Source organism: Malaclemys terrapin, chromosome 1, assembly GCF_027887155.1.
Source record: "Malaclemys terrapin pileata isolate rMalTer1 chromosome 1, rMalTer1.hap1, whole genome shotgun sequence".
In the NCBI taxonomy this organism is placed as follows: domain Eukaryota; kingdom Metazoa; phylum Chordata; order Testudines; family Emydidae; genus Malaclemys; species Malaclemys terrapin.
The window spans coordinates 324,821,659-324,849,085 of record NC_071505.1 but is presented as its reverse complement, the minus strand read 5'-3'; the positions used below and the strand labels follow the sequence as shown (position 1 = coordinate 324,849,085).

Sequence of the window (27,427 nt, the reverse complement as noted above, 5' to 3'; positions counted from 1 at the left end):
TTTAGACAATTAAAGTATTTATTGCAAACCAGTCTCTCTTCCAACATTTACATGAAGGCCATTAAAAGTAAATGCATATCCACTGAATTAAACAGAAACAGGTTTAGTTAAAACAAAAAATGATGCTGAAAAGGATAAAACACTCCAGATACAAGGCGACAATTAAAATGCTGTCAATGACCTTGGAAAAGCATTTGGAAATTCATGGCAGGATACAATTTTCAGCCATTATTCTTTTTTTGGGGGGGAGGAGGTACACCATAGAGGGGGAGTCACCTTGACCCTTTGAGTCTTTCAGCAATGGAGCACATAAAACTGTACTACTTGATGTATTTTTCCATGAACTTTTTGTGAAATTCAGATCGCAGAGTATCATTTACAAATCTTTTGTCCTTTTTCATGTCATCTATTCCCTTGGCACAATTCTTGAAGACAACATCGTCATCCCATCTGAAAGAAAAACAAAATATTTAGCTATATGGTTAAAATTTACTACATGAAATTAAGGCAGAGCAACTTAAATACTTGTTTAAATAGTACTTTGTAGATTTCAGAAGATCACTTTCTTTTTAGACAAAAACTGTTCTCAACACACACATCTGAACTGATTTTAAAAAACCAAAATACAATTAGTGTGTGTGTTTTTCATACAAACTGTATCCTAATGTTTTTTTTGCAGTGTTGTTGTATCCATACTGGTCCCAGGATATTAGAGAGACAAGGTGGATGAGGTAATATCTTTTATTGAACCAACTTTTGTTCATGAAACAAACAAGCTTTTGAGCTCCTGAAGAGCTCTGTGTAGCTCAAAAGCTTCTCTCTTTCACCAACAGCAGTTGGTCCAATAAAATAGATTACTTCACTCAGGGGTACCATTTGGAGGGGAGGAGGGGCTCCTGCTTCCCCCCCCTCCCCCCAGTTTCCTACAGGTGGTGTGCTGTCAGGTGGAGCTCTTAACTGCAGCACAGCATGAGTTCTGCAGAGGAAAGGTGCTGCTCAAAGCCTCTGCGGCAGTCAGTATTTTGTTTACAGAGGCAGGGTGATTAAGATAAGAAAGGGCTGGTAACTAAATTAAGGATCTGGAAGTCATTAATGAGTCTGTAAAACAAGAATCTCTCTGCAGAGAGTGAAGGGTATTGAAGAGAGAAGGCAGCGGACTCGAAATACTGCCAAGCCCTCTGAGCCCAAGATAACATTCAGAAAAGAGAGAGATGTGAGGGGCGTAAGTGAAAAGAAGGGGCCAAAAACAAAGGAAGGGATAGCAGTGGTATAGAGAAGTTCCCACTCTACTTGTAGTACTTATGTGGCCCCATCACCATGGTATTTGAGCACCTCACAACGCCTAACCTATTTCTCCTCACAGCCTCTTGGTGAGGTAGAGCAGTGCTGTTCTCCTCATTGTACAGATGAGGTGCACAGGCACACACAGACCAAAGGCCAGATTTTCAAAGGTGTTTAGACACCTAGTGGGATTTTCAAATCACCTAGAAGATTAGCAAAAAGAACAGGAGTACTTGTGGCACCTTAGAGACTAACAAATTTATTAGAGCATAAGCTTTCGTGGACTACAGCCCACTTCTTCGGATGCATACCTAGAAGATTAGGTGCTTTGTAAACACCACTAGATGTCTAGCTCCATCTTTGGGAGCCTAAAAAGCTTTGGAACTCTGTCCCTAAGGCACTGGCCTAAGGTCATACAGAAAGCCCAAAGGGTAAGTAGAACCCAGGTCTCTCAGGGCTAGCTCCTTATCCACTAGACCACCCTCTCTCTCTGCTGCACACTTGGGGGAAGGGGATGGGGGGGGGGGGAAAGAGAGAGGACTCTGATAGATGGGAGCAAAATCAAGACCAGTTCTAGGAGACTCCAGCAAACGGTCCCAGTCAGTTGGGAAGGATGTCATGGTTGACAGCATGAAAAGCAGCACAGAGGTCAGGAACAATGGAGAAAGAGACAATGAGAGTCAGATGAAAGATCACTTAACCCCCAAGGGGAGTCAGATTCTGCCCCAGGCTGGGTTGTTAAGAAATGGCTGCTGTACAGTTTTACATTTTATCTGAAAATCATTTTGTTTTGTCATTTTTGCTTTTTGAGTTTGAAAAAAGGAAGGAATGAGAAAGTGTCATATGAGTATCAGATGTGTTTATGCCTCAAATTCTTAGGGTTTTAGATGTATCCAGGCCAATTCCACAAGAACAGAAATTGCATCCAGAGTCTATGAAGTTGACGATTATGGTCACGATTTGTATTATTCATTGGGCACAATCTGTGTGCTCAGCACCGGTTAGAATATGCCAGAAAATGTAGTCCCTAAGCTAATGCATATAAGATGTGTAGCCCTGGATAAGATGGCTCAGATATTTAAGTATTAAGTGTATGGTTATTGAGCACATTAATATTTATGAGTGGAGGTGCTGATCGCAATAGAAGTTTTACTTGATTACGGATCAGAAGATTTAACCCTTCAACTTCCTTTCAAGAGGAGGAGTGCTCAGAGCTCCTGTGGCTGTTTATTTTCCTTTCCTGCTTGCAGTGGCCTTGATATACCTCAGAAGCATAGGCGCCGACTCGTGGGTGCTCCGGGGCTGGAGCACCCACGGGGAAAAATTGATGGGTGCTCTGCACCACCGGCAGCTTCCCGCCCCAGCTCACCTCCGCCTCTGCTCCGCTTACTCCCCTGAGCACGCCGCGTGCCCGCTTTTCCCCCCTCGCTCCCAGCGCTTGCTGCCGCAAAACAGCTGTTTCATGCAGCAAACGCTAGGAGGGATGAGGGAGGAGCGGGAACGCGGCGCGCTCAGGGGAGGAGGCGGGGAAGAGGCGGGGTGGGGATTTGGGGAAGGGGTACAATAGGGGCAGGGAGGGCCGGAGACTTTGGGGAAGGGGGCTGGAATGGATGTGGGGAGGGGTGGAGTCGGGGCGGGGGGGGAGGGGTGTCGAGCACCCACCAGCGCAGGGAAAAGTTGGTGCCTATGCTCAGAAGTATCAATTTTTTTCTCAACTTTAAAATGTGGAATTTTCTTGGTGTTTGATTTTAAGTATTCTCCTGTGAGAAATGCAACTCAATCATTGTAGTGTTATGTTTAACAGCCTTCTGGAAAGTAACTAGCCTTCAAACAGAAGTGAAAACAGTGTTGCCAACAATCATGATTTTGTCATGAGTCTCATGATAATTATTGTTTTCCTTAAAGCCAGAGGCCCTGGAGTCAAGGGGTATGTGATGATTTCAGCCTTAATTCTTAAAGAAAAATGAAGTTCCTAGCCCTCATGGCTGTGGAGAAACCTTCAGGCTCAAAAAGCAGAAGACAAATAAAAAGAACACCAAATCTATTATTTTTACATAATCTCATGATTTTTGGTGAGCCTGATTCATGATTTTTGAACATTTGGGGTTGGCAATACTGTGAAAGTGACTTGAAAGTGTCAGTTTCACGCCTACTTAAAGTCAGTTTTTAGTCTATTATTTGTAGTGGGGTAACACCCCTAGAGCCCCAAGCAGGTGCAGTATAAACTCACAGGGTCTTGCCCTAGTAGGATGTTTCCAGAAGTTAAATGGATCTATTCCAAGCTTGGTGAACTGCAAAAAAGTGCTAGAAAGCAATATAGATTTTTCTACAAATTGTTTTAATTGTTGTATTCAAGAGTTAGTAACAAAGAATATACACTAAAATTCAGTGTCCCTTAAGACAAGTGACTTGACACAAGATGTCAGAACATGTTAATATTAGAGCTGAGTGGGTCTAGTATTTATTTAATTTTCGTTCTTTATAAAGGAATTAGATGCAGTGTTCCTGTCAGCCAATTTCTAAGTTATCTGCAAAAAAACAAACAAAAACAAAAAAACCCACCTAGAATCTTCAGGTGCCTATGTAGCCCCTGGAATCATGGTTAAAGTTGCCCCCCCCATTAACATCTGAAATGGTGCCCCGACCTCACCCACATTATCTCTCTTATACCCTAAAGTCTTTACTGTGTTAAGTAACAGTAAAAAATGAAAGCATTATTATTAAATCCTATTCATTAGGGAATGCTTAAGGACTAAAGAAAATAGGGCTTGTCAAGGCTGAATCTCCACTCTGTCACTCTGAGTGCAGAAGGTGGGGGGGTGGGGCCGCAAAGATTTTAAAAATTATTACTTGCCACTCCAGGCTTGTATTACACTCCCAAGGTTACAGCTTCTCTCTGACCTTGGCTTGGTAAACACTGCCCTCATCCAAATGCAAAAAAAAAAACAAAAAACCTCTGAACCCAGGAAGGAGCACTTGGGAATTCCTCCCTGTGGGGTTATCCTCAAGCCCTTTCACCCCCCCTCCAGGGAAGAGCTGAGAAAGAAAACAAAGGAGATTAGCTGTGACTATCAGCTAATCAAACAACATGCACAAACCTCTTAGGACACCAAAAATCCAATCCTGTTCTTAAAAAAATTTATTAAAACAAAAAGAAAGAAAATACATCTGGAACTTAGGCACTTGCTGGATTTTAAAAGAGCAATTCCAAAAATTAAGCACCCAAACTAGCTTCTTGTGGGTTCAGCTTAAAGGTTACAAGCAAATGAAAACATCTGAGGTTAGCACCGAGGAGATCCGCAAGCCAAAATAAAGAATAAACCTGATCACATTTATCTAAACATTCCCTATCTTCTAGGTATGGAAGATAAATGATCATATCTGGATCAAACCTTACACAGCATTCCTGCTTATAGCATCGCTGCTCTGCCTCTGCTTCTCCGGAGAACAACAGACAAAGGGAAAGTTTCTTTCCCATTTTAAAAAGTTCTAGCCTTCCCATTGGCTCTTTTGGTCAGGTGCCCACTCCTTTTCTTTAACCTGTGGGCTTGTTACAGGTAAGCAAGCAGAGAACAGCTACCAAGAAGGATTTTACAGCTAACTGGCTGGCTGGCTGTCTATCAAAGGGAGCTACACCTCCTTTCATTTATCACAGGGTTCCATTGTTCTAGGCATTGTACAAAGGAAGAGCAGCAATCAATCCCTGCCTCAAAAAGCTTACAAATGAAATAGACAAGACAGTCATAGGATGGACGCAGGATGAGACCAATACACAAGCAGAGTGAACAATGTGATGGCAAACAGCATGTTAGCTCTACAATTAAAAAAAAAAAAAAAGATGTGTTTAATGAGGAGGGGATCAGCTAAATGGAAAGAAAAGTGACGGGACAGGAGACAAGAGAGGGAAGAAGAGGGTAAGATGTTGAGTGAAACTGAAGTGAAGAGACGGAGGGAGGGCGAGGGCTGGCGCAAACAGCCAATCAGCACAGGAAAGAGAAAGTCCAGTCAAAACTGTAGAAAGTTCTCTGAATGTTCAGAGGTCCCTACTTTTGAGTGAAGCTCGTAAACCCCTCATCTATTCCCTATTTTAGTTAAATGGAATACTACCCGGAATATTTCCTAACAGAAACTGTACTATAATCAATAGAAAACAAACCATAAAAAAAAGTGCCAGCACAAAAAATTTCACTAGTCACTCACGCTAACGATCCAAAGTAGATATATGTGTTTAGAAAAGTGTAACAATGAGTCTGCGTATGAACTCTCGCCACATTGCCTCTTGTAATCATATTGTGCTATGGATGGTAACGCAAGGCAATTAAATTGTCAAAGCAATTCTCTTTGCCCAAAAAGAACCAGGGTGGTCTTTTTGGAAAAAAACACAAAACTACCATCCTCGTTACAATGCCTTAATTTCATGTCACACTGTTGACGCAAGGCTTGAGTGGAGAAATAAAATCAATGGCAGTGATACTAGTTTAGCTGCTTTACAGACTGCTGGAGCTCCAGGAAGGGACAAATGTATATTGAGCATAGTACCTTCTCTTCACTTTGAAGTTTGCCTGAGGCTGCACTGGGCCTGTAAGATTTAGTAAAGGGTTGCCACTCAGGATGTTTTCCATTCGAATCCTCTCTTCTTCAGCCTTTTGCTCTTGCTCCTGACAATGAGAAATAGATGCACGTATTTATTAGTTTTTGGTCATCTTTTCAAGCTCATTTACAGAGGAAGACAATGATCATTTTGCTGATAACTCCCACTCAGACAGCTTCAACTCCTAGCTCAGTCATTCCTTCCAGCTGATTTAAAACAGTTGTGTGTGTGTGGAAAAATAGAGGAAAGGGTGAGGCAGAAACTCTGAAAAGCTTAGCATTGTTAATCTACTGCAGGGGTCGGCAACCTTTCAGCAGTGGTGTGCCGAAGCTTCATTTATACACTCTAATTTAAAGCTTTGCGTGCCGGTAATACATTTTAACGCTTTTTAGAAGATCTCTCTATAAGCCTATAATATATAACCAAACTACTGTTATATGTAAAGGGTGGCCTGCTGGGACTCCAGGCCCGAAAGCAGGCTGAGCAAGGGCTGGAAACCAAGATTGGAAGCTGAGGTGAGTGGAGTAGGTGGCTGGTAGGCCTGAGCAGGGCTGGAGGCCTCGACCCTGTCTGCAAGAGAGCCTTTAACCGGAAGCAAGGTGAGTGGAGCTGCACGGTAGAGACCTCTGCTGGCAAGAGGCCAGCAGCCAGAACCCCAGAGCAGCGACTGGCTCGGCCTGCCGCCACTCTGAGGTTTCTGTCCCCAGCTCCTGCCAGCTGAGGTCTCAGCCCACTGCCAGCCTGGGGTTCCTTCCCCCCCAGGCCAGCAGCGGGTGCTGAATTGGACCCGCGGGGACCCCGGCTGGCAGGAGCCGGCAGCGGAAACTCCAGAGCGGGGTGGGCTGAGCGGCTCAGCCCGACCCCTGCTCTGGGGTTTCGGTTGCCGGCTCCTGCCAGCGGGGTCTCAGCCCGCTGCCAGCCTGGGGTTCTTTCCCCCCCAGGCCAGCAGCGGGTGCTGAGTTGGACCCTCGGGGACCTCGGCTGGCAGGAGCCGGCAGCGGGAACTCCAGAGCAGGGCGGGCTGAGCGGCTCTGGGGTTTTCACCGGTGGCTCCTGCCAGCCGGGGTCTCAGCCCGCTGCCAGCCTGGGGTTCCTTCCCCCCCAGGCCAGCAGCGGATACTGAGTTGGACCCGCGGGGACCCTGGCTGGCAGGAGCCAGCAGCGGGAACTCCAGAGCGAGGCGGGCTGAGCAGCTCAGCCTGCCGCGGCTCTGGGGTTTTCACCGGCGGCTCCTGCCAGCCGGGGTCTCAGCCCGCTGCCAGCCTGGGGTTCCTTCCCCCCAGGCCAGCAGCAGGTGCTGAGTTGGACCTGCGGCGGGTCCCGCAGGAGCTGGCAGTGGGAACTCCAGAGTGGTGGCGGGGCTGAGCAGCTCAGCCCACCTCGTGTACCAGGAAAAAATCGGCTTGCGTGCCAACTTTGGCATGCGTGCCGTAGGTTGCCGACCCCTGATCTACTGTCATCTAGCAAAGCTGAACCCTGCATTACTAGTCTTTGATGTTCTAAAGTTTACAATTAGCACCCCATAATACTGGCACATGTTATAGGTTATGTATTTTTTGTATTAATAAGCAAACTACCTGATTTTCTTCATTCTAAATTCTATTTAACCTCACATGAGAAAACGTTCAGCAATATTCATTAGATAAGCAGAAGGTATTACATGCTGTTGAAAACAAGCTATTGTTTTCTACCTTGAGTGATCTCTCAGCCTTTTACCATCACTGAGTCTTACTATTTCCTTCTGCGATACTGTACAACACTGAATAATCTCATGGTACCCAAATTTTAAGAGTTTCGCTGTCCAGGGTCTCCCCTCACCCTGCTCCCCAACAGAGAAACCGTATCTGGCATAAAACTGGTTTCACTAACCACTTTTAGGAGCTATCTTAACATCCAGTCACTTAATCTATTCCAGACTTCAAGTTATGTGCGACATTTCTGTCTGCATCAACAATTTTTTTCCAGAAGCTTTCAAACATGTTACCAGGTTCACTCTTTGATATAAACACCGGGGGGGAGCGAGGAGGTGGGGGGGTCGCAGAAGCCTGCTTTCTTACTTGGATGACTGAATATAAGCATATACTTCTACATGCTAAAGTATGGTCTGGAATCAGTCCAGTTTAAAAAAATATTGCATTCAATGCTATAGAACTGCTACATGGACTAAAACCAGGGCTACTATGATATATGGATCATAACTGGTGTTTCTTTTGAAACTGCAAAAAAATTCATGGATCAGGGCACTACGGGGACCCAGAACAGGAAATGCTTTTCTTGATAGTAGAATTTAAGATTTTCAGCACTATAAACTACACTGATGCTAACCAGAGTTCGCAAACTTTAAGCACTCAATCACTGTGAAAGAGTGCATTAATAAGTCCTACCTACTTTACTTTTTCATGTTTATGGATTGAACAGATAAGTGGAATATTTCTATAAAAGAGGCCCAAGAGGCCTTAATAAGTACAATAGTAAATCATTCTTATAAACGTTAGGCAGTTCTAATGTAGAATTTGCAAGATTTCTATAAATTTTACTATGCACTTAAGGTACACCAGCCTGTTTCATGCAGAGAATAGAGCGTGTGTGGTTGGGGGACTGCTTTTGGGACACTGTGAAGTTATCAGCATATAGAATTTATAGACCAGCTCACTGGTCAAAATTTTACCTCTTTAGTTCAGAATACACAAAAAAATGATTTTTCTTAGGGCTTGGCTACACTTGCGAGTTAGAGCTCATTAAATCAGCCCCGGGCACCCTAACTCATGATGTGTCCACACTGGCAAGGCACGTAGAGCGCCTGGACTCTGCGGCTGGAGCGCTCCTGGTAATCCACCTCCACAAGAAGCATAACACTTGCTCCGTCCCGGCTGAAGCCCCATGGCACCAGTATGGATGCCCTGATCTATTAATGCACTCTGATTGCCCTCCAGAAGCGTCCCACAAGGCTTGTTCTAGCCACTCTGGTCATCACTTTGAACTCTACTGCCCTTCCCTCAGGTGACCAACCATCAGACCCACCCTTTAAATTCTCTGGGAATTTTGAAAATCCCCTTCCTGTTTGCTCAGCAAGGCATGTAGTGCTCTCAGCGAATCTTTCCAGGTGACCATGCCTCCATGTGCCAGGTGATCCCCAGTTTGGAGCAATGGCGAGGTGCTGGACCTCATCAGTGTTTGGGGAGAAGAAGCTGTCCAGTCCCAGCTGTGCTCCAGCCGTAGGAATTACGATACCTTCAGGCTGATATCACAGGATATGATGGAAAGGGGCCATGACCAGGAAGCACTGCAGTGCAGGTTAAAGTGAAGGAGCTGTGGAATTCGTATCGCAAAGTGCGCAAGGCAAACTGCTGCTCTGGTGCTGCCCCCACGACCTGCCGTTTCTACAAACGGCTGGATGCAATACTTACTTGGGGGGCGACCCCACCTCCACTCCGAAGACCACCAGAGCCCAGTTCAACAAGGCAGGAGGATGAGGAAAAGCGTGAGCAAGGGTGCTGAGGAGGAGGGGGACAGCCCGCCATATCCCTAGATGTATGCAGCCAGGAGCTGTTTTCAAGCCAGGAGGAAGGCAGCCAGTCGCAGTGGATGGTGCTTGGGGAAGAACAAACACCAGAGGAGGTGCCCAGTAAGCAGCTTTTATTTTGGGAAGGAAGTTGTTCGGTGTGGGCTCTGGGGGTGAGGCGGGTTAGGGCTGCATGCATGCCTAGATGTGGAATAGGACATTGATGTGCTCTCTCACATTGCGGTAATCGGCCTCAGTGATCTCTTCAAAGGTCTCATGCAGAAGCTGGACAATGTGCTTGCGCAGGTTCCTTGGCAGAGCTACTGTGCTCCTTGTCCCAATAAGGCTAACATGTCCAGACCACTGTGCCGTGAGGGGCAGAGGGACGATTGCTGCACACAGGCAAGCTGCATATGGGCCAGGGCAGAAGCCGCATTGTAGTAGAAGACCCTCCCTTGCATCCCAGGTCACCCTCAGCAGTGAGAGATCTTCCAGGACGAACTCATCCCATGGAAAATGTGGGTACAGTGTTCAGTACAGGGGCCCCCTGCAGCTGTTGGCTCTCACCAAGGCACAGAACCCAGAGGACAGTACGGCAGTGAAACAATCAGTCCCCTTTGCACCTGTGCCTACTCACCATTTTGGGGCTCCTATGGGTTATGTGCGCTCGCTTTGGGACGGGCAATTTCTGCAATTTCTGTGCTTGTCTTTAAGTACAGCCGAATCATTGCTCTGTCTGGTGTGAACAATGCTGCCTCTGTTAAGTGTTGCATTTTGGCTTTACAGATGCAACCTTGAGATCCCAGCCATCCTTGTTATCAACGGCCGAAAGACTCCAAAGAATCAGGAAGTGTCCGCGAAGAAGCAAAGAGGACATGCTGCATGAAGTCATGCAGCAGTCCCTTAATGAAAATCAGAAAGTGCAGGAATGGCGGGAGAGAGAAAGGAGGGTTCGCCAGTAGAATGCGGATCGCCGGCACCAAAGCACGGAGCAGCTGCTAAGCATCATGGAGCGCCAAACGGACTCGATACAGGCGCTCATAGCAATGCAGGCGGAGCACTTCCATGCTCCCCCCCTCCCTTCAACCCTTGTCCCAAAACTTTTTCCCTTGTGCCCCCATGTCATTGCCAACCCCCTTTCCCCAACATCCGGGTTCTTATCACCACCAGCTGCCTCCAACACCTGTAGCTTCACCACCCAGCCCTGCAAACTACGACCCTTACTCATTTCACTCAACCCCCATCACCATGCATTATAGCCATCCTGAAGTGCAGCACTCAGACAGGAAGGTGGAGTACGATAACAGGACATACACAAATCTGTGATTGTCCCATTCCCCACCCCACTCCACCCCCTTCCCTCAGCCCACAAAGCACAGATGTGTCATGACCTGTTTCCCAAGCAGTTGTGTTTCTTTTCAATAAATGAATTTTTTGGCTTTGAAAATACTTATTATTGCATTAAGTAAAAGATACCGTAGCCCAGGAAAGCAACAGGCACTGCAAGTCAGTGCATCATACGTAGCAAACACAGATTCCTACTAACATTGGAACCACCGTGCAGGGCACCAAACATTACTGGTGGCTTTCAGCCTCAAATTGCTCCCTCAAGGCATCCCTAATCCTTGCAGCCCCGCGCTGGGCCCCTCTAATAGTCCTGCTCTCTGGCTGTTCAAATTCAGCCTCCATGTGTTGAACCTTCGTGGTCCATGCCTGAGTGAATCTTTCACTCTTCCCTTCACAAATGTTATGGAGGTCCCCAATTCTGGCTGATTCTAAATGTTATGGAGGGTACAGCATACGGATATAACCATGGGGATGTTGTCATCGGCCTGGTCCAGCTTCCCATACAGACAACACCAGTGGCCCTTTAAACAGCCAAAAGCACACTACACAGTCATTCTGCACCGACTCAGACTGTTGTTGAACCGCTCCTTGCTGCTGTCAAGGCTCCCTGTATAGAGTTTCATGAGCCCTGGCATTAAAGGGTAAGCGGGGTCTCCAATGATCACAATGGGCATCTCAACTTCCCCTACAGTGATCTTCTGGTCTGGGAAGAAAGTCCCGGCTTGCAACTTCCTGAACATGCCTGTGTTCTGATAGATGCGCCTTTCCTGACCAGCATGCATTAATGACAATGAAATGCACACGGCGATCCACAAGTGCCTGGAGAACCATAGAGAAATACCCCTTCCAATTAACGTACTCTGAGGCTAGGTGGGCTGGTGCCAGAATTGGAATAGGCGTCCCATCTATCGCCCCTCTGCAGTTAGGGAAATTCATTTGTGCAAAGCCAGCCACAATGTAATTTACGTTACCCAGAGTCATAGAATATCAGGGTTGGAAGGGACCTCAGGAGGTCATCTAATCCAACCCCCTGCTCAAAGCAGGACCATTCCCCAACTAAATCATCCTAGCCAGGGCTTTGTCAAGCCTGACCGTAAAAACCTCTAAGGAAGGAGATTCCACCACCTCACTAGGTAACACGTTCCAGTGCTTCACCACCCTCCTAGTGAAAAAGGTTTTCCTAATATCCAACCTAAACTTCCCCCACTGCAACTTGAGACCATTACTCCTTGTTCTGTCATCTGCTACCACTGAGAACAGTCTAGATTTATCTTCTTTCAGGTAGTTGAAAACAGCTATCAAATCCCCCCTCATTCTTCTCGTCTGCAGACTAAACAATCCCAGTTCCCTCAGCCTCTCCTCATAAGTCATGGGTTCCAGCCCCCTAATAATTTTTGTTGCCCTCCACTGGACTCTTTCCAATTTTTCCACATCTTTCTTGTAGTGTGGGGCCCAAAAGTGGACACAGTATTCCAGATGAGGCCTCACCAATGTCGAATAGAAGGGAATGATCAAATCCCTCGATCTGCTGGCAATGCCCCTACTTATACAGCTCAAAATGCCGTTAGCCTTCTTGGTAACAAGGGCATAGTGTCGACTAATATCCAGCTTCTCGTCCACTGTGAACTGCAGAACTGCTGCCTAGCCATTCGGTCCCTAGTCTGTAGCAGTACATGGAATTCTTCTGTCCTAAGTGCAGGACTCTGCACTTGTCCTTGTTGAACCTCATCAGATTTCTTTTGGCCCAATCCTCTAATTTGTCTAGGTCCCTCTGTATCTTATCCCTACCTTCCAGCGTATCTATCACTCCTCCCAGTTTAGTGTCATCTGCAAACTTGCTGAGGGTGCAATCCACACCATCCTCCAGATCCTTAATGAAGATATTGAACAAAACCGGCCCCAGGACCGACCCTTGGGGCACTCCACTTGATACCAGCTGCCAACTAGACACGGAGCCATTGATCACTACCCATTGAGCCCGACGATCGAGCCCGACGATCTAGCCAGCTTTCTATCCACCTTATAGTCCATTCATCCAACCCATACTTCTTTAACTTGCTGGCAAGAATATTGTGGGAGACCATATCAAAAGCTTTGCTGAAATCCAGGAGTAACACGTCCACTGCTTTCCCCTCATTTACAGAGCCAGTTATCTCGTCATAGAAGGCAATTAGGTTAGTCAGGCATGACTTGCCCTTGGTGAATCCATGCTGACTGTTCCTGATCACTTTCCTCTCCTCTAAGTGCTTCAGAATTGATTCCTTGAGGACCTCCTCCATGATTTTTCCAAGGACTGAGGTGAGGCTGACTGGCCTGTAGTTCCCCGGATCCTCCTCCTTTCTTTTAAAAAGATGGGCACTACATTAGCCTTTTTCCAATCATCTGGGATCTCCCCCGATTGCCATGGGTTTTCAAAGATAATAGCCAATGGCTCTGCAATCACATCAGCCAACTCCTTTAGCACCCTCGGATGCAGCCCGTATGGCCCCATAGACTTGTGCTCGTCCAGCTTTTCTAAATAGTCCTGAAGCACTTCTTTCTCCACAGAGCGCTGGTCGTCTCCTCCCCATACTGTGCTGCCCAGTGCAGTAGTCTGGGAGCTGCCCTTGTTCGTGAAGACAGAGGCAAAAAAAGCATTGAGTACATTAGCTTTTTCCACATCCTCTGTCACTAGGTTGCCTCCCTCATTCAGTAAGGGGCCCACACTTTCCTTGACTTTCTTCTTGTTGCTAACATACCTGAAGAAACCCTTCTTGTTACTCTTAACATCCCTTGCTAGCTGCAACTCCAAATGTGATTTGGCCTTCCTGATTTCATTCCTGCATGCCTGAGCAATATTTTAATACTCCTCCCTGGTCATCTGTCCAATCTTCCACTTCTTGTAAGCTTCTTTTTTGTGTTTAAGATCAGCAAGGATTTCACTGTTAAGGCAAGCTGGTCGTCTGCCATATTTAGTATTTTTCTACACATCGGGATCGTCTGTTCCTGCAACCTCAATAAGGATTCTTTAAAATACAGCCATCTCTCCTGGACTCCTTTCCCCTTCACGTTATTCTCCTAGGGGATCCTGCCCATTGGTTCCCCGAGGGAGTCAAAGTCTGCTTTTCTGAAGTCCAGGGTCCATATTCTGCTGCTCTTCTTCCTTGTGTCAGGTTCCTGAACTTTCCATCTCATGGTCACTGCCTCCCAGGTTCCCATCCACTTTTGCTTCCCCTACTAATTCTTCCTAGTGTTTGCAGCTTAGCAATGCTGCTGACTCGCAACAGTTTGCTCACTTTTTGCCCTGCACGGACAGCAAAGCTAACAGGAATAACAAACTTTTCAAGCTTATTTTGGTCACTAAAAATCAACAGTCAAGACTCTGAATACAAACAGGGAGCAGATCTGTTGAAAGGCAATGCCAATTTTAGTCAGTTTGCAGAGTAGAACTAGTAGTAATAAGTTGGCAGTAATCAATTTATGGCACTCAATGGCTCAGAAGTTGTTCTAGGTTGGATGACATTTAAATGTATTTGAACAGCTTTAAGATGCAGGCTAGTTTTAAAGATGGGGCTTGTAGATTTTATATTGTTTTACTTGGCTATGTCCTCCCACACAGGCACATTTTGTAAAAATCACCTACTGTATTTAATGTTCTGGAACCATGACGTTAAAAAAATTGACATTTTAAGTACCACAATGAATTATGCCTTCTCTACCCTTAGTTATACATTTCAGCCCAAGCTGCAGAGTCCCCTCTCCTACAGCCAAAAAAGGTTTTCACTGAGTTTTAGAATTTTCCATATTAATCTTCCCCTACCCACTCCCTGTCTGAACGTTACAACTCTCCAGGCATTTGAGTGTGGGTTGTTTCAAATCAAAAAGACCCAAACAGAATCTTAGCTGTCTCAGCTTCACACCTCTGGGATATGATCAGGCCCAGGAATAAGCAGCTCAGAGATTGCTCCAAAATCCATATTGCTCTTCTTATGTGTCAGTACAAAGACTGAGGGGGTGGGGGGGGAGAATAGCTCAGTGGTTTGCGCACTGGCCTGTTAAACCCAGGGTTGTGAGTTCAATCCTTGAGGGGGCCACTTAGGGGATCTGGGGCAAAATCAGTACTTGGTTTTGCTAGTGAAGGCAGGGGGCTGGACTCGATGACCTTTCAGGGTCCCTTCCAGTTCTATGAGATTGGTATATCTCCAGCCTCTCGGGCCAGGAGCTCAGGGGCCAGGCAGGAGGGTTCCGCGGGCCGTAGTTTGCCCACCTCTGACCATCCCTGACAGGTGTTTGTCCAAACCTGCTCTTAAAAATCCTCAATGATGGAGATTCCATCACCTCCCTAGGCAATTTATTCCAGTGCTTAACCACCCTGACAATTGGGAAGTTTTTCCTAATGTCCAACCTAAAGCGCCCTTGCTGTAATTTATCCTCAGAGGTTAAGAACAACAATTTTTCCTCCCTCCTCCTTGTAACAACCTTTTACATACTTGAAAACTTATGTCCCCTCTCAGCCTTCTCTTCTCCAGACTAAACAAATCCAATTTTTCAATCTTCCCCCATAGGTCATGTTTTCTAGACCTTTAATCATTTTTGTTGCTCTTCTCTGGATCTTCTCCAATTTCTCCACATCTTTCCTGAAATGAGGCACTCAGAACTGGACACAATACTCCAGTTGAGGCCTAATCAGCACGGAGTAGAGTGGAAGAAATACTTCTCGTGTCTTGCTTACAATACTCCCGCTAATACATCCCAGAATGATGTTCGCTTTTTTTTGCAACAGCGTTACACTGTTGACTCATGTTTAGCTTGTGGTCCACTATGACCCCCAGATCCCTTTCCACAGTACTCCTTCCTAGGCAGTCATTTCCCATTTTATATGTGTACAACTGATTGTTCCTTCCTAAGTAGAGTCCTTTTACTTCAGACCATTCTCCAGTTTGTCCAGAACATTTTGAATTTTGATCCTATCCTCCAAAGCACTGGCAACCCCTCGCAGCTTGGTATCGTCCAAAAACTTTATAAGTGTACTCTCTATGTCATTATCTAAATCATTGATGAAGACATTGAACAGAACCGGACCCAGAACTGATCCCTGCGAGACCCCACTTGTTATGCCCTTCCAGCTTGACTGTGAACCACTGATAACTACTCTTTGGGAATGGTTTTCCAACCAGTTTTGCACCCACCTTATAATAGCTCCATCTAGATTGCATTTCCCTAGTTTGTTTATGAGAAGGTCATGTGAGACAGTATCAAAAGCTTTACTAAAGTCAAGATATACCATGTCTACCACTTCCCCCCATCCACAAGGCTTGTTACCCTGTCCAAGAAAGCTATTAGGTTGATTTGACACAATTTGTTCTGGACAAATCCATGCTGACTGTTATTTATCATCTTATCTTCTAGACATACTTGCTGACAGGTATTTTGAAATAAATGACCAAAAATAATTGAAACTGGTATGATTATATTGTTATTTTGACAAATAAAATATGCAGAATTTTGCAGAATTTTAAAATATTCTGCGCAGAAATTTTAATTTTTTGGTGCAGAATTCCTCCAGGAGTCAATCATGCATGCAAGTAACTAACTACTCACATGTGTCATCACACTGCAGACAGTGGAATGACTCACATCCATGAAGTTTGCAGCATTGGACTACGGTTTGTAAAACATTTTGATAGTTTGGAAGATGTCAGGTACTCCTGACATGCAAAGTCCTTCACAACCATAATCATAAAATGTCAGCTCCCCTGAGGTAAGGAAATATCCTTTTACAGGTGGGAAATTGATGCAGCAGCTACCCTGTGCATCGAGATCAATGCTCATAAGAATAATCTTACTCCTGTGCAGAAGTGGTGGGCAGGTCAGTCACTTTTATGGAAGTGTCATCGTCCTCTTCTCAAGACACTTTGGAAGCAATCTCTGAGGTTGGGATCCACCTGGGGGGCAGGGGAGACTTGGTGAATTATGGATGGGGAGTGGGCAGTCCCTCCATGTGTGGGGCCAGGGCTGGATGTAGGGAGTCAGTTGTCCACTCATAGGCCCCCCCAGTTTCCACAGGAGAGTACACTACAGCCTGGGGCTGAATTTCTTCTCATGAAGCTCACTTCCATAGCAGGAAACCCACTGTTTCAGTGGATGGCCTAGAGGGCAGCAGTGACTCCAAATGCTGCCGGGAAGTGAGGGAATAAGCCAATGGGAGCTAAGCCAGTGAAGAGGGCATGCAGCTAATTCGGGGTTGGAGAGGAAAGCAAACCCTCTCCATGAACCAATGTGGTAGGTGCAAAAACAAAGTTTTCACTCCCCTTTGTCCACTTCTTTTAGCAAAACAAGATGATCCATCCTAGAGATTTCTGGACTCCAAATCCCTTACTTCTGCTTCCTCTTAAATTAAAATGGCTACTTTACCTTTTCCTGATCTTTTGCAAGCTTTCCATTTAATCCATCCTAAGTGCCGAAGGATAGGAGAACACTTGGATGGGGAATGTGTTTTTTTTGTTTTTAAATTTAGCAATCTACAGAGATGTTTATCTTTATTGTTGCCATCATAATGAAGCTCCTTAACTTGATCTCACTAACAGGCTTTCTGTGCCTCCAATGACAGTAAGAGGGAACCATATTTAAATTATCTCAATTTATATTATTTCGTAATATTCTGCAAATCATGTCTTTTATATACAATTTTGATTAGTATGGACTTAATTTTCAGGCTAGTGCTATAAATTTTTTTTTTCAAAGTACTCTGAAGTCATCAATATTTACTTAAAAATGCTTTTATGCCTACATATATAATAATTTTCAGCCACTGGCTGAGAGACAGTAGCAAAGAACAGACATCTCCTTCCCACTAAAATATATAGCAAGTGTGTGATAACATGTACCACCAGATCCAATAATACTTACTTAGCATTTCTTCTTAGGAGGAAACACCGATTCATTTTAGGTCACTGTCTATACGTGAATTGTTACACACTGACTTATTCTCAAAAAGAGGATTACAACGAGGATAAAGAATATTAACAGTTAAAAAAAAAAGGACAGCAAAAGCCAGATGAATGTTGTGCTATATACTTCACAGCTTCAAGTGCCCTCTAGTGGAACATTAAATGTACCTTCAGAAATTTAATTCCCACACGCCCATATTTGTATATTTAATATAAATCAAGAAATACACTTCTATGCACAGCAATTCCAAACCATTACATTCCCAATGCAAAGCCATCTGTAGATCAGTGTGAACAAACTAAACTATTTAATAGACAGAATTATAATTCAAACTTTCAGTCCAATTGAAATTATAAGTTTTCCTTGCAAGAAGAGCCTTTTCTAGGATCACAGAAACAGCAGTCTCTTCATACTACTGCGAAAACAGATACACTGAACTCACTGTGTTTAAATAAGTTTTAAAGCAGGACAATTCTGAGGTAAGGCTGCCAGGCTGTTAAATAAGTCCTGCTAGGCCAAGTTACTACTGCAGAGCATAGTTTCAGATTACGGGCTATCATTACATATGGTACATGCTGCAAATCCTAGGCACAGAGGTACGAGAAAGACACTTTCAAGTACATTTTTAATTTTAAAAATGGACTAGTTTGGTAGGCTCAGCAGCAGGTATTTGGAATATCAATAGTAGAACCACAGCTCCAAATCTAACCAGGGCTGATTCACCCCTTCAACTTTCACGATAAAAGAAATTGGCCATTAGTATATTGTTTATATTGCCGCGGGCCTTATGAAATGCTCTGGTGGGCCATGTACAGCCCGTGGGCTGTAGGTTGAGCATCCCTACTGTAACATGCAAAGCTAGTTGAGTTAAAGCTTGGGGGGCAGCCTAGGCTTCAGCATGTGCAAAACTGATCAAATTGAAGATTACAGTGCCTTGTTTATACCAGACCTTCAAAACGTAAAACATTCTAACACCACATCTTTAAATTCTGTTAAGCACAGAATTTGGGACACCATTCCAAACTTCTGGACAACCATGACCAATGGTACGCAACTGAAAGGTGGCATTGCACGAGCATAGGTAAAGTAGATGAGAGGCACCATAAACTAACAGATTTGCATTTCTCATTTCCCTGTTTATAATACCCTACATAAGCTTGAAAATAGTTTCCTGTGCTATCAACACTAGAGGCTAGAGTCTCAGCTGTATCCAGTGAGAAGAAAGGCCACAAAGGACTTTCTGGCAGGTCCCCAATTCTGGCTGATTCTAAATTGGCTGTGCCATAATAGGCTGTTCTAGAGTACCCCAGTGGACAATGACCCCCCCAGAGATATGTTTGGCAGCCAGAGATTACTGAACACATTGCATTCCAGTCATACCTCTTCCCCATCCCTTACACCAGGGGCTGATGATGAGGGTGGCAGAGAAGCCAGCTATGCCAACTCTAAGTTCAAATGAAACTGCACTAAGTAGCCTTATAGAGTTGTATTGTATCCAGGTTGGTCCCATGGTACTAGAGAGAGAAGGTGGGTGAAGTAATATCTTTTATTGGACCAAGTTCTGTTACCTGAAATCTGTTATTTACAGCCAGGCACTAAGATACCATAGAATATGCTCTAAGAAGAAAGTCCGGGATCTAGACCTTAATACACTCAAAACTGCCTTCACTAAACAAAGACACTTCACCAGAGAAGTAGATCACACAATGGAATGGGCCACCCAAACACCTCGAGAGAACCTGCTTCAAAACAGAAACACATCCCTTGTCACCTACCACCCCACACTGGGGTATCATCAAACAACCACCTCCATACTTGATGGGGACTCTCTCCTGAAGTAAATCTTTCCTGAACCCCCTCCTTTGGCCTTCAACTGACCAATCTCTCCAAGCTCAGCATCAGAAGCAACTCCCCACAGACCAGAATACACCAACCATGGGGTGGCCAACCTGTGGCTCCGAAGCCACGTGCAGCTCTTCAGAAGTTAATATGCGGCTCCTTGTATAGGCACCGACTCCGGGGCTGGAGCTACAGGCACCAACTTTCCAATGTGCCGGGGGTTGCTCACTGCTCAACCCCTGACTCTGCCACGGGCCCTGCCCCCATTCCACCCCTTCCCGTCCCCTCCCCTAAGCCTGCCATGCCCTTGCTCCCTCCATCCCCCCTCCCCCCAGAGCCTCCTGCACGCCATGAAACAGCCGATTGGGAGGTCAGAAGGGCTGCCGGTGGGTGGGAGGTGCGGGGGGGGGAGGAAGGAGAGGGGCTGATGGGGGGTTGCTGACATATTACTGTGGCTCTTTGGCAATGTACATTGGTAAATTCTGGATCCTTCTCAGGCTCAGGTTGTCCACCCCTGCACCAACTCAAAGTGGAACCAGATCCTGCCAGAACAACAGATACAAAACCTGCAGACATCTCTCCACTACTACAATGATCAACATCCCCAACAACACACCTTTCAAGATCCATGGGTCCTACACATGCCTATCACAACGTGATATACCTCATCCAGTGCACTAAAATGCCCCAATAGCAACTATGTGGGTGAAACCAGACAATCACTATACTATCAAATGAACTCACCCAGGAAAATAAGACAAAAACACCACATTGCCTGTGGGTGAACACTGTTCACAAAGCGATCACTCTATATCTGACCTATTTATTGGTCCAGGAAAAGATATTCCCTCACTCACCTTGAGTGGCCTTAGTCAAATCTCCAGAAGTACTTATCAAACCCATAATATAGTTTGGCAAACTGGCAGTCTTTAGCCAAGAACCACTTGGCATAGGAACTGAAAGGTTGTTAAGGGATTAAGTACATTGGTTTGCACAGTACCCCATGCCATGCCTGGCTCTAACTGCCGCCATTGGCACTTCCCTTTAATGGAGTACTAAGTTCCCCCCATAAAAAAATTTAAATAAGAAATTTATTCCTGGTAAATGTCCTTTTAAAGGGCTACTGCAGTATTAAAATGTGCTTCTTACTTGTTTTTAATAGTTCTACACTCTATCACTTTCAGTGTGGTTTCTAGTATATTGTGAACTGCATTTTTTGTAAATTAATTTTCAAGCAAAGAGCCCATTTAACTGGTGAGATTTTACCTTTCGGGCCTGTTCTTCAGCTCTCTCTTTTTTTATTTTTTCTAGTTCAGCCAGAAGAGCTGCAGTATCGTCATCACTCTCTTCATCAAAATCCTCATCTTCATCATCTTCCTAACAGGAGGAAATGGTGGGTTGGTTACTTCATTCCATTTAATAAAACCAGCTGTCTATTGTGAAAAGTATACATTTACTCTGGAAAAAGAAATTACACAGAACCAAATATTTTGCCCAAACGTTGTAAAACCAGGACTGCCTAAGACAGACTAGAATTTGCAAGAAGTGGGTTCCTGAAGTGTTTTGGAGGTTGCAATGACAGCAAGTAATACAAATTATTCTTTTGTCCTCGAACATTAAAAGCAAGGCACAAATGGATGCATTTGTTCTTATCCAGACTATGTAATTCATTACTTGCATCCAATGGCTAGGCAGTTGGCATGCTGATACAATTACTGACTCCAAACAATCATTTCACTTGTACCTCAACCTCCCTCACTCCTTGTTTGATTTTAATTCATTAGTTGTCTCTAGTTGTATGCTAAAATTGTAAACTGTTTGGAGCAGGAACTGTCTCTTTGCTAAAGGAGTGTATAGTGACTAGCACAAGATGGCCTTGAATGGAACTTCCAAATACTACTTAGAAGCAAAATTAATATTGTGCTATTGAATGTGCCACATGCACCCAGAACAGCACAAAATGTTAATATTGTTACAAAATAATGAGAGTAAGAGTGTGGAACATCAGCATCAGAAACTCTAGCTACCTAGGTTTTGATTAAATTTAAATCCACTTCATTCCCAATAACTTTTGGAAGGAAGATCCTCATTATCTACCACCCAGAGCCTTCTATTTTACCCCTCTCCATTAGCTTCCTAGCTACTGCCAGGTGTGTGTGAAAAGTGATTTCTTCAAACTGCTGTTAGGGTGTGAAAGCAGGGTCCTCTGAACAATTCTACATTCCACCAAACTCCAGATACAGTAACTTGTTAAAGAAAGAGACCAGATGTGCTGGAACGATTATCTGGAGGTCTGGTCCTTAACAGATCTGTGAATGCAGTATGTACCACTATTGAGTACCCTAAGGAAAAGCAAGAGATTTGAGGAGAACTGAAAATACATACATCTGTGAGTGGATCATCTGCATCAAGGTTTGCTGCAGGAATCTGATCTAATCGAGGTTTCTTAGACACCGAAGAGGACGTGGTGTGCTCTGAGAAGTTAAAAAAGGAAAATGTATGAACATTTGTACAAGTTAGTAAGATCGACAGTAAAGCAGAATCACCAAACTTCATCCTGCAATATCTAACTTCTGGAATCAAATGACTTGATGTCTGAACTGACCTCCCCTGCAGAGACATCCCATGGCAGTGGAACTGGCACCCCAAAAACTCAAGAGGTTCATTTTGTAGAGTTTCTTCATGTCATTATTTGAAGAGGAAAGGGAGCCAACTCCACATATCCCAAGGAGACAGGAATCCTGAGTGTTGCATATGGGCTGCTTCTAAACATTGGCAGTCTGGACCTAATCAGGACAGCTTTTGCAGCCCACAGAGTTTGAATGTCCCCATTTTCTTACCACAAATGTTGTTTAAGTATCTAGATACATTTTAGATGATCCACACAATCAGTAGTGCCTACATTTTCACATACATCAGCACTACAGAACACAAGGAGTTATTTGAAATATTAATTTCAGAGGAATTCTTCATTATCCACTAACAAGCTCACATATTTTGTAATGCATTATTTGTCTTGCCAAGGCTAAAAAAATCCACATAATGGGTTTCCTCCAAGCAGTACAAGAATAAAAGCTCCTTCAGTACTGTCATGAACTGGCAACGTATTTGTAACAGTCATGCTTTAGTGGCTGGCCCATAAATGATACGTGTTTTACTATTAGTGACAAAGGTTTTCCTTTAGCTCAAGTAGGTTGTGGATTCTATTCCCATGATATCCTGACAGAAGTGCATGGATTCATTACAGGATGTAATTTTCTGTTTAGTAGAAGTTTCATTTCACCTCTTGCTGGTCTGTCTCTGTTCTTTTCTCTTACAGCAACTCGTTCTCTCTCCTCCAGTTCTCTTCTGAAGTCACGATTACGCACCTCCTCGGGGGCATCCTGAGTGGTCTGTCTAGAATAGGCAATGAGAAAAAAAAGTAAGAAAGGGAAGGTGAAGTAGACAGTTCCCAGTTTGTAGCATTTGCCCCCGTGGGCCTGAAAGTTCTGGAATGACAAACTAGTTACCAGAAGTCAGAATGATTCTGCAGAGCTATACAAGGAGGATGAAATACTACTCAAGGGGCATCCCCCCATCCTTCAGTAACATTAAAACTTCATCCAGTTTCCAGTGGCTTCCAAATGGATTTTAAAGACATCACAGAATTTCTATAAAAATAGGGACTGACCCTATCCATTTCTCTTAGGTACTTCTAAGACACCTAGTAGTGTATCACGTCCTAGCCAACATTCACCAGGACCTGACATTCTGGCCGACATTCTCTGACAGTTATAACATCCCAAGATCAAGATTAAAATGTGTTTTCAGTTAATCCCAGATAGATGTATCAGATGACTATAGTTTATCCTTGCAGAGAGATGGTTTATCCACCTGCAAATTAGATGATTCACTAACTTGTATTCTAGAAGAACAAGCAAGTGGGAAGAGGGGGCAAATGGAATTAATAGCTTCAATAAAATATTACAGACACACTATGCATATTTAAGAGGTCTCAGCCAAGAGCAACAACTCATTCATATTTGACACACATTAATGCAAGCCTTTTTCAGGCAGTGTTGAATTTGCTGTGGAAAACTTTAAAAGAACTAAAATGAATGAAGTGAGCAATAATTCATTTCACTCCTCTGTTCTGGAAATAAGTGTACACAGTGCCTGGACGAAACCCAGATTCAAGCAGCTATTAATATACTGTGTGCACAAGTCTGTTTTTATGGTGTAGTAATTTGCTCATTTTCTTACTGTATAAATAACAATCAGGAATTGCAGATCCCATAACTGAGTGGCTTGTGGCTGATACAACCACAAGAACCCCAAATACAACATATAATTCAAAACAGAACAAGGGAGACTAAAACATTGCAACAAGGTTCAAGGATGCAGTACTATTTAACAAAGCCATCCTTCAGATCAGCTGTAAAAGAACAGGGACATAATGAAGACATTATTAAAAAGCACCCAGAAGATTTGTTAAAATATTCAGTGTATGTGCTTATGCATGTATTTTCCCCACTGCTACTTCTCTGAGAAAGTGGAAAACCAGTATGACACATCCTACTTGTCTTCTATTTCAAGGGACAATATTAACTTTTAAAAAACATATTTGTCTGAAAATGTCTTCTATAATATTCTTACAAACACCTAAAATGTTAACTAAAAAGTAGAGAAACACCTCCATTTTTATACTGTGCTTTTGACAGCATTTTGCGTACAGTTTTGTTATATTTCCAGCATGCTTCATTTACCACCTATATGAGTCTTGCACACAGCAAGAGAGATGGACAAAGCATTTCAAAATGTAATGAAGTGAGATTGAAATTTAATCTCTTAAAAAAAAAACAGTTAAAGGTAGTTGATATTACACTTGTCTAAGTTCCCCTGACCCGTCACTGCACATTTTTGTTATTTTACAAATTGACACTCTTTAAATTTTGAGTTTCTATCTCAAACAGTATCCAAAACTTGCCATTTCTTCCTCCACAACATATTGAAGATCCAAACACTCCTCTGTCCTAACTGTAAACAGATCATGTGATGAATGAATTATTTCCCACACTGATTACTAAAACGTCCTCTTCTGTAGCCTATGTGACATCCATGTTGCTCACCCCCAACTCTTCCAAAGCACAATTATAAAAATGATCTTTCTTGCCCAATGTGACTTAATTATTCCCCACCTTTGACTTTCTCCACAGGCTCCTTTTTGCCCAATGTGTCAACTTCAAACCTCTGTCCTGGCTTGTAAGGCCCTATAGAATCCCACCCCTACATACATCTCTTATTCCATCTTTTAGCATGCCTCCCATCAGCTTCTTTGCTCTGCAAATACCAGCCTTGGTGAGGATTAGGATAATGATGAATGAGACATCATCTCCTCCTCCTCCCTCCTTCACATGACCCTGTATCTTTTCCCTTATGCACAGAATGCTCTGGTCAATACAGTTCACCCTTTTTCTTATTCAGGCTCCTTCTAAAGACTAATTTATGTTGTGGTGCCCACAAGAAACAAGTAAATACAATAAATATGAAAATACTATAATTACTTCAAAAACATCCTATTTTCAGTGTCTGCTCTTCAGACTGGAAACTCTTCTATCCTTCCATCACTGCACCCTCACTGTGGCAGGTGCAATGCCTTTATTTTGGGCCTGTATGGTGCTAAGTACATTATCAGTGTTTAACATGTAAATATTTCTCTTTCAGTAGCAGTGCAAGTCTGAGAATAATTCACTGTACACCACGTTGTGCAAGAAAAGAAACTGGCCTTTACCTGTATTTAATTTTAGTATGAGAAGGAAGATCTCTGCTGGAATATTGTTTGGAGAGCTGACTTAAATCTCCTTCTCCTTTTCCTCTTCCTCCTCTTGCAGGTTCAAATGTTGGCCTAGCCGCTGTTGTCATCTTAATTACTTCAAGATCAAATGCAAAATATGGTAATTACCACTAGTCATAGTAAAAGACATTAACTGAAGTAGTACATTACTCATGGAATTATAGCAGCAACCACAGCTCTTGCTACAGTTAAAGAGTGTAAACTACAACTTGGCAAACAGTGCTGCATCCAAGACGCATTTTATTTAACTGAATAACCTATTCAGATTTTCATTAATCTGTCAGGAAGGGGAGGGGGAAAAGAAACACAGGACATGAGATTATTATATACATAGGAAGCTCCTTTCAAGAAGGACAAAGTATTATAAAAAGTCAATACATTTCCATTTTTTCCTTTTCAAAAATGAGTCAATATCACGAGTCAAATCACACATGCAAATTAATCTATAATTAATGTCTATAAATGGAATTAGTCAAAAGTTACTGTTTATCTCAAATGAGACACACTGATAACATATGAAAATCTTTGTTACTAGCTTTCTTTCATTTCTCTCAACACAAGGCTATCATCAATGGCATGAGCAAGCTCTCTATTCTACATTTCCTATTTTGTAGATCTGCCTTTCTAGATCTTCCCATCTCATTTCAACTCTTATCCAAACATTTGTAAGAACATAAGAAAGGCCGTACCGGGTCAGACCAAAAGTCCATCTAGCCCAGTATCCTGTCTACCGACAGTGGCCAATGCCAGGTGTCCCAGAGGGAGTGAACCTAACAGGCAATGATCAAGTGATCAAAGAGAGACAATTCTTAATCTCTCTATATACATTTGTACAAGCAGGAACATTACGCTTAAGTGTTTTCATAAAAAGTGTCTAAAACTTTGTATGCATCACAGTCCTATCTTGATTTGTCCAACATGCCCTGGTGCATGTAAATATTAGTTTTTGAGTGCTGTATCTTCTTTCTCCCTGGAAGGCAGTACGGCCCAGTGGCTAGAGCAGTGGACTAAGGAGGTCCAGCCGGCCTATTGGGTCACCTGAAGCAAGCCACTGCCTTTTTCTGTGCCTCACCTTCCCCATCACTAATATGTGGATAATGATACTGACCTCCTTGGTAAAGAGCAACAGAGGGTCCTGTGGCACCTTTGAGACTAACAGAAGTACTGGGAGCATAAGCTTTCGTGGGTAAGAACCTCACTTCTTCAGATGCAAGAGAAGTGAGGTTCTTACCCACGAAAGCTTATGCTCCCAGTACTTCTGTTAGTCTCAAAGGTGCCACAGGACCCTCTGTTACTTTTTTACAGATTCAGACTAACACGGCTACCCCTCTGATACTTGGTAAAGAGCGTAGATAGAAAATGTTATATCAGAGCTAGATTTTAGCAGTAACCCCACACCCTTCTATTGCACTTTATTTTAACCGTGGAATGGTGTTTAACCTTCACTTATGACACCGTCCGCATGAAAAGAACTGTGTAAAATGTCATCATTGAAGCTAAAGTCTCCACTAGCGGCATAACCCTTCCCTGCCCCCCCCTCCTGCTCCCCCTCCCCCACCGCTCCCCCAAGTCAACCCCCGCCCCTTCCTCTCCAGCACCCCTCGCCCTCTTCCGTTAATGACACCCCCCACTCCGCCACACAGCCCCCGTCAGCAGAGCCCCTACACGGCTCCCCTCCCCCAGAGCCGCCCCCCAACATGGCTCCCCCCACCCGTGACATGCCCCCTCTCCCGGCCCCCCCGCCCTCAGGAGCACCCGACGTCAGGACTTACCTTAGACACAGCGGGTCCCCCCGCGCCACCGCCCCACTCCGCTCCGCTCCCAGGCCAGCTACGCGCGCGCGGCCAGCCCCTAGGCCATAACTCCTCCGCCTTCCCACAGGCCACCGCGCGCAAACCATAGACACGCCGCAACGCACGGACCGGCTCGGGGAAGCACCATAGAGAGGGCAGAAGAGGCGGGGCTTACTCCGTCTCTGCGGGGGAGTCACGTTACGTGCCTGCGCGAGCGCTGCTCCGCCATGATGGTTACCGAGGCGGAAGTTCCCTCGCTCTGCGCCGGGAGTAGGTGCTGGGGTTCCATTGTCGCCCGCAGCCCTGTACCT

The 27,427-nt window shown here is 44.3% G+C and overlaps 1 protein-coding gene across 1 annotated transcript; it reads right to left on the bottom strand.

Annotated features, from left to right (window-relative positions):
- On the bottom strand, window positions 1-27,205 carry CWC15 (CWC15 spliceosome associated protein homolog). Its single transcript, XM_054015619.1, has 7 exons — window positions 27,096-27,205; window positions 25,261-25,399; window positions 22,774-22,886; window positions 21,876-21,964; window positions 20,757-20,867; window positions 5,821-5,939; window positions 1-450 (listed from the first exon to the last, which is right to left on the bottom strand). The coding sequence occupies exons 2-7, from the start codon at window positions 25,389-25,391 to the stop codon at window positions 321-323; spliced, it is 693 nt and encodes a 230-aa protein (XP_053871594.1). The 5' UTR covers window positions 25,392-25,399; window positions 27,096-27,205; the 3' UTR covers window positions 1-320.
- Window positions 27,206-27,427: the final 222 nt, after the last annotated feature.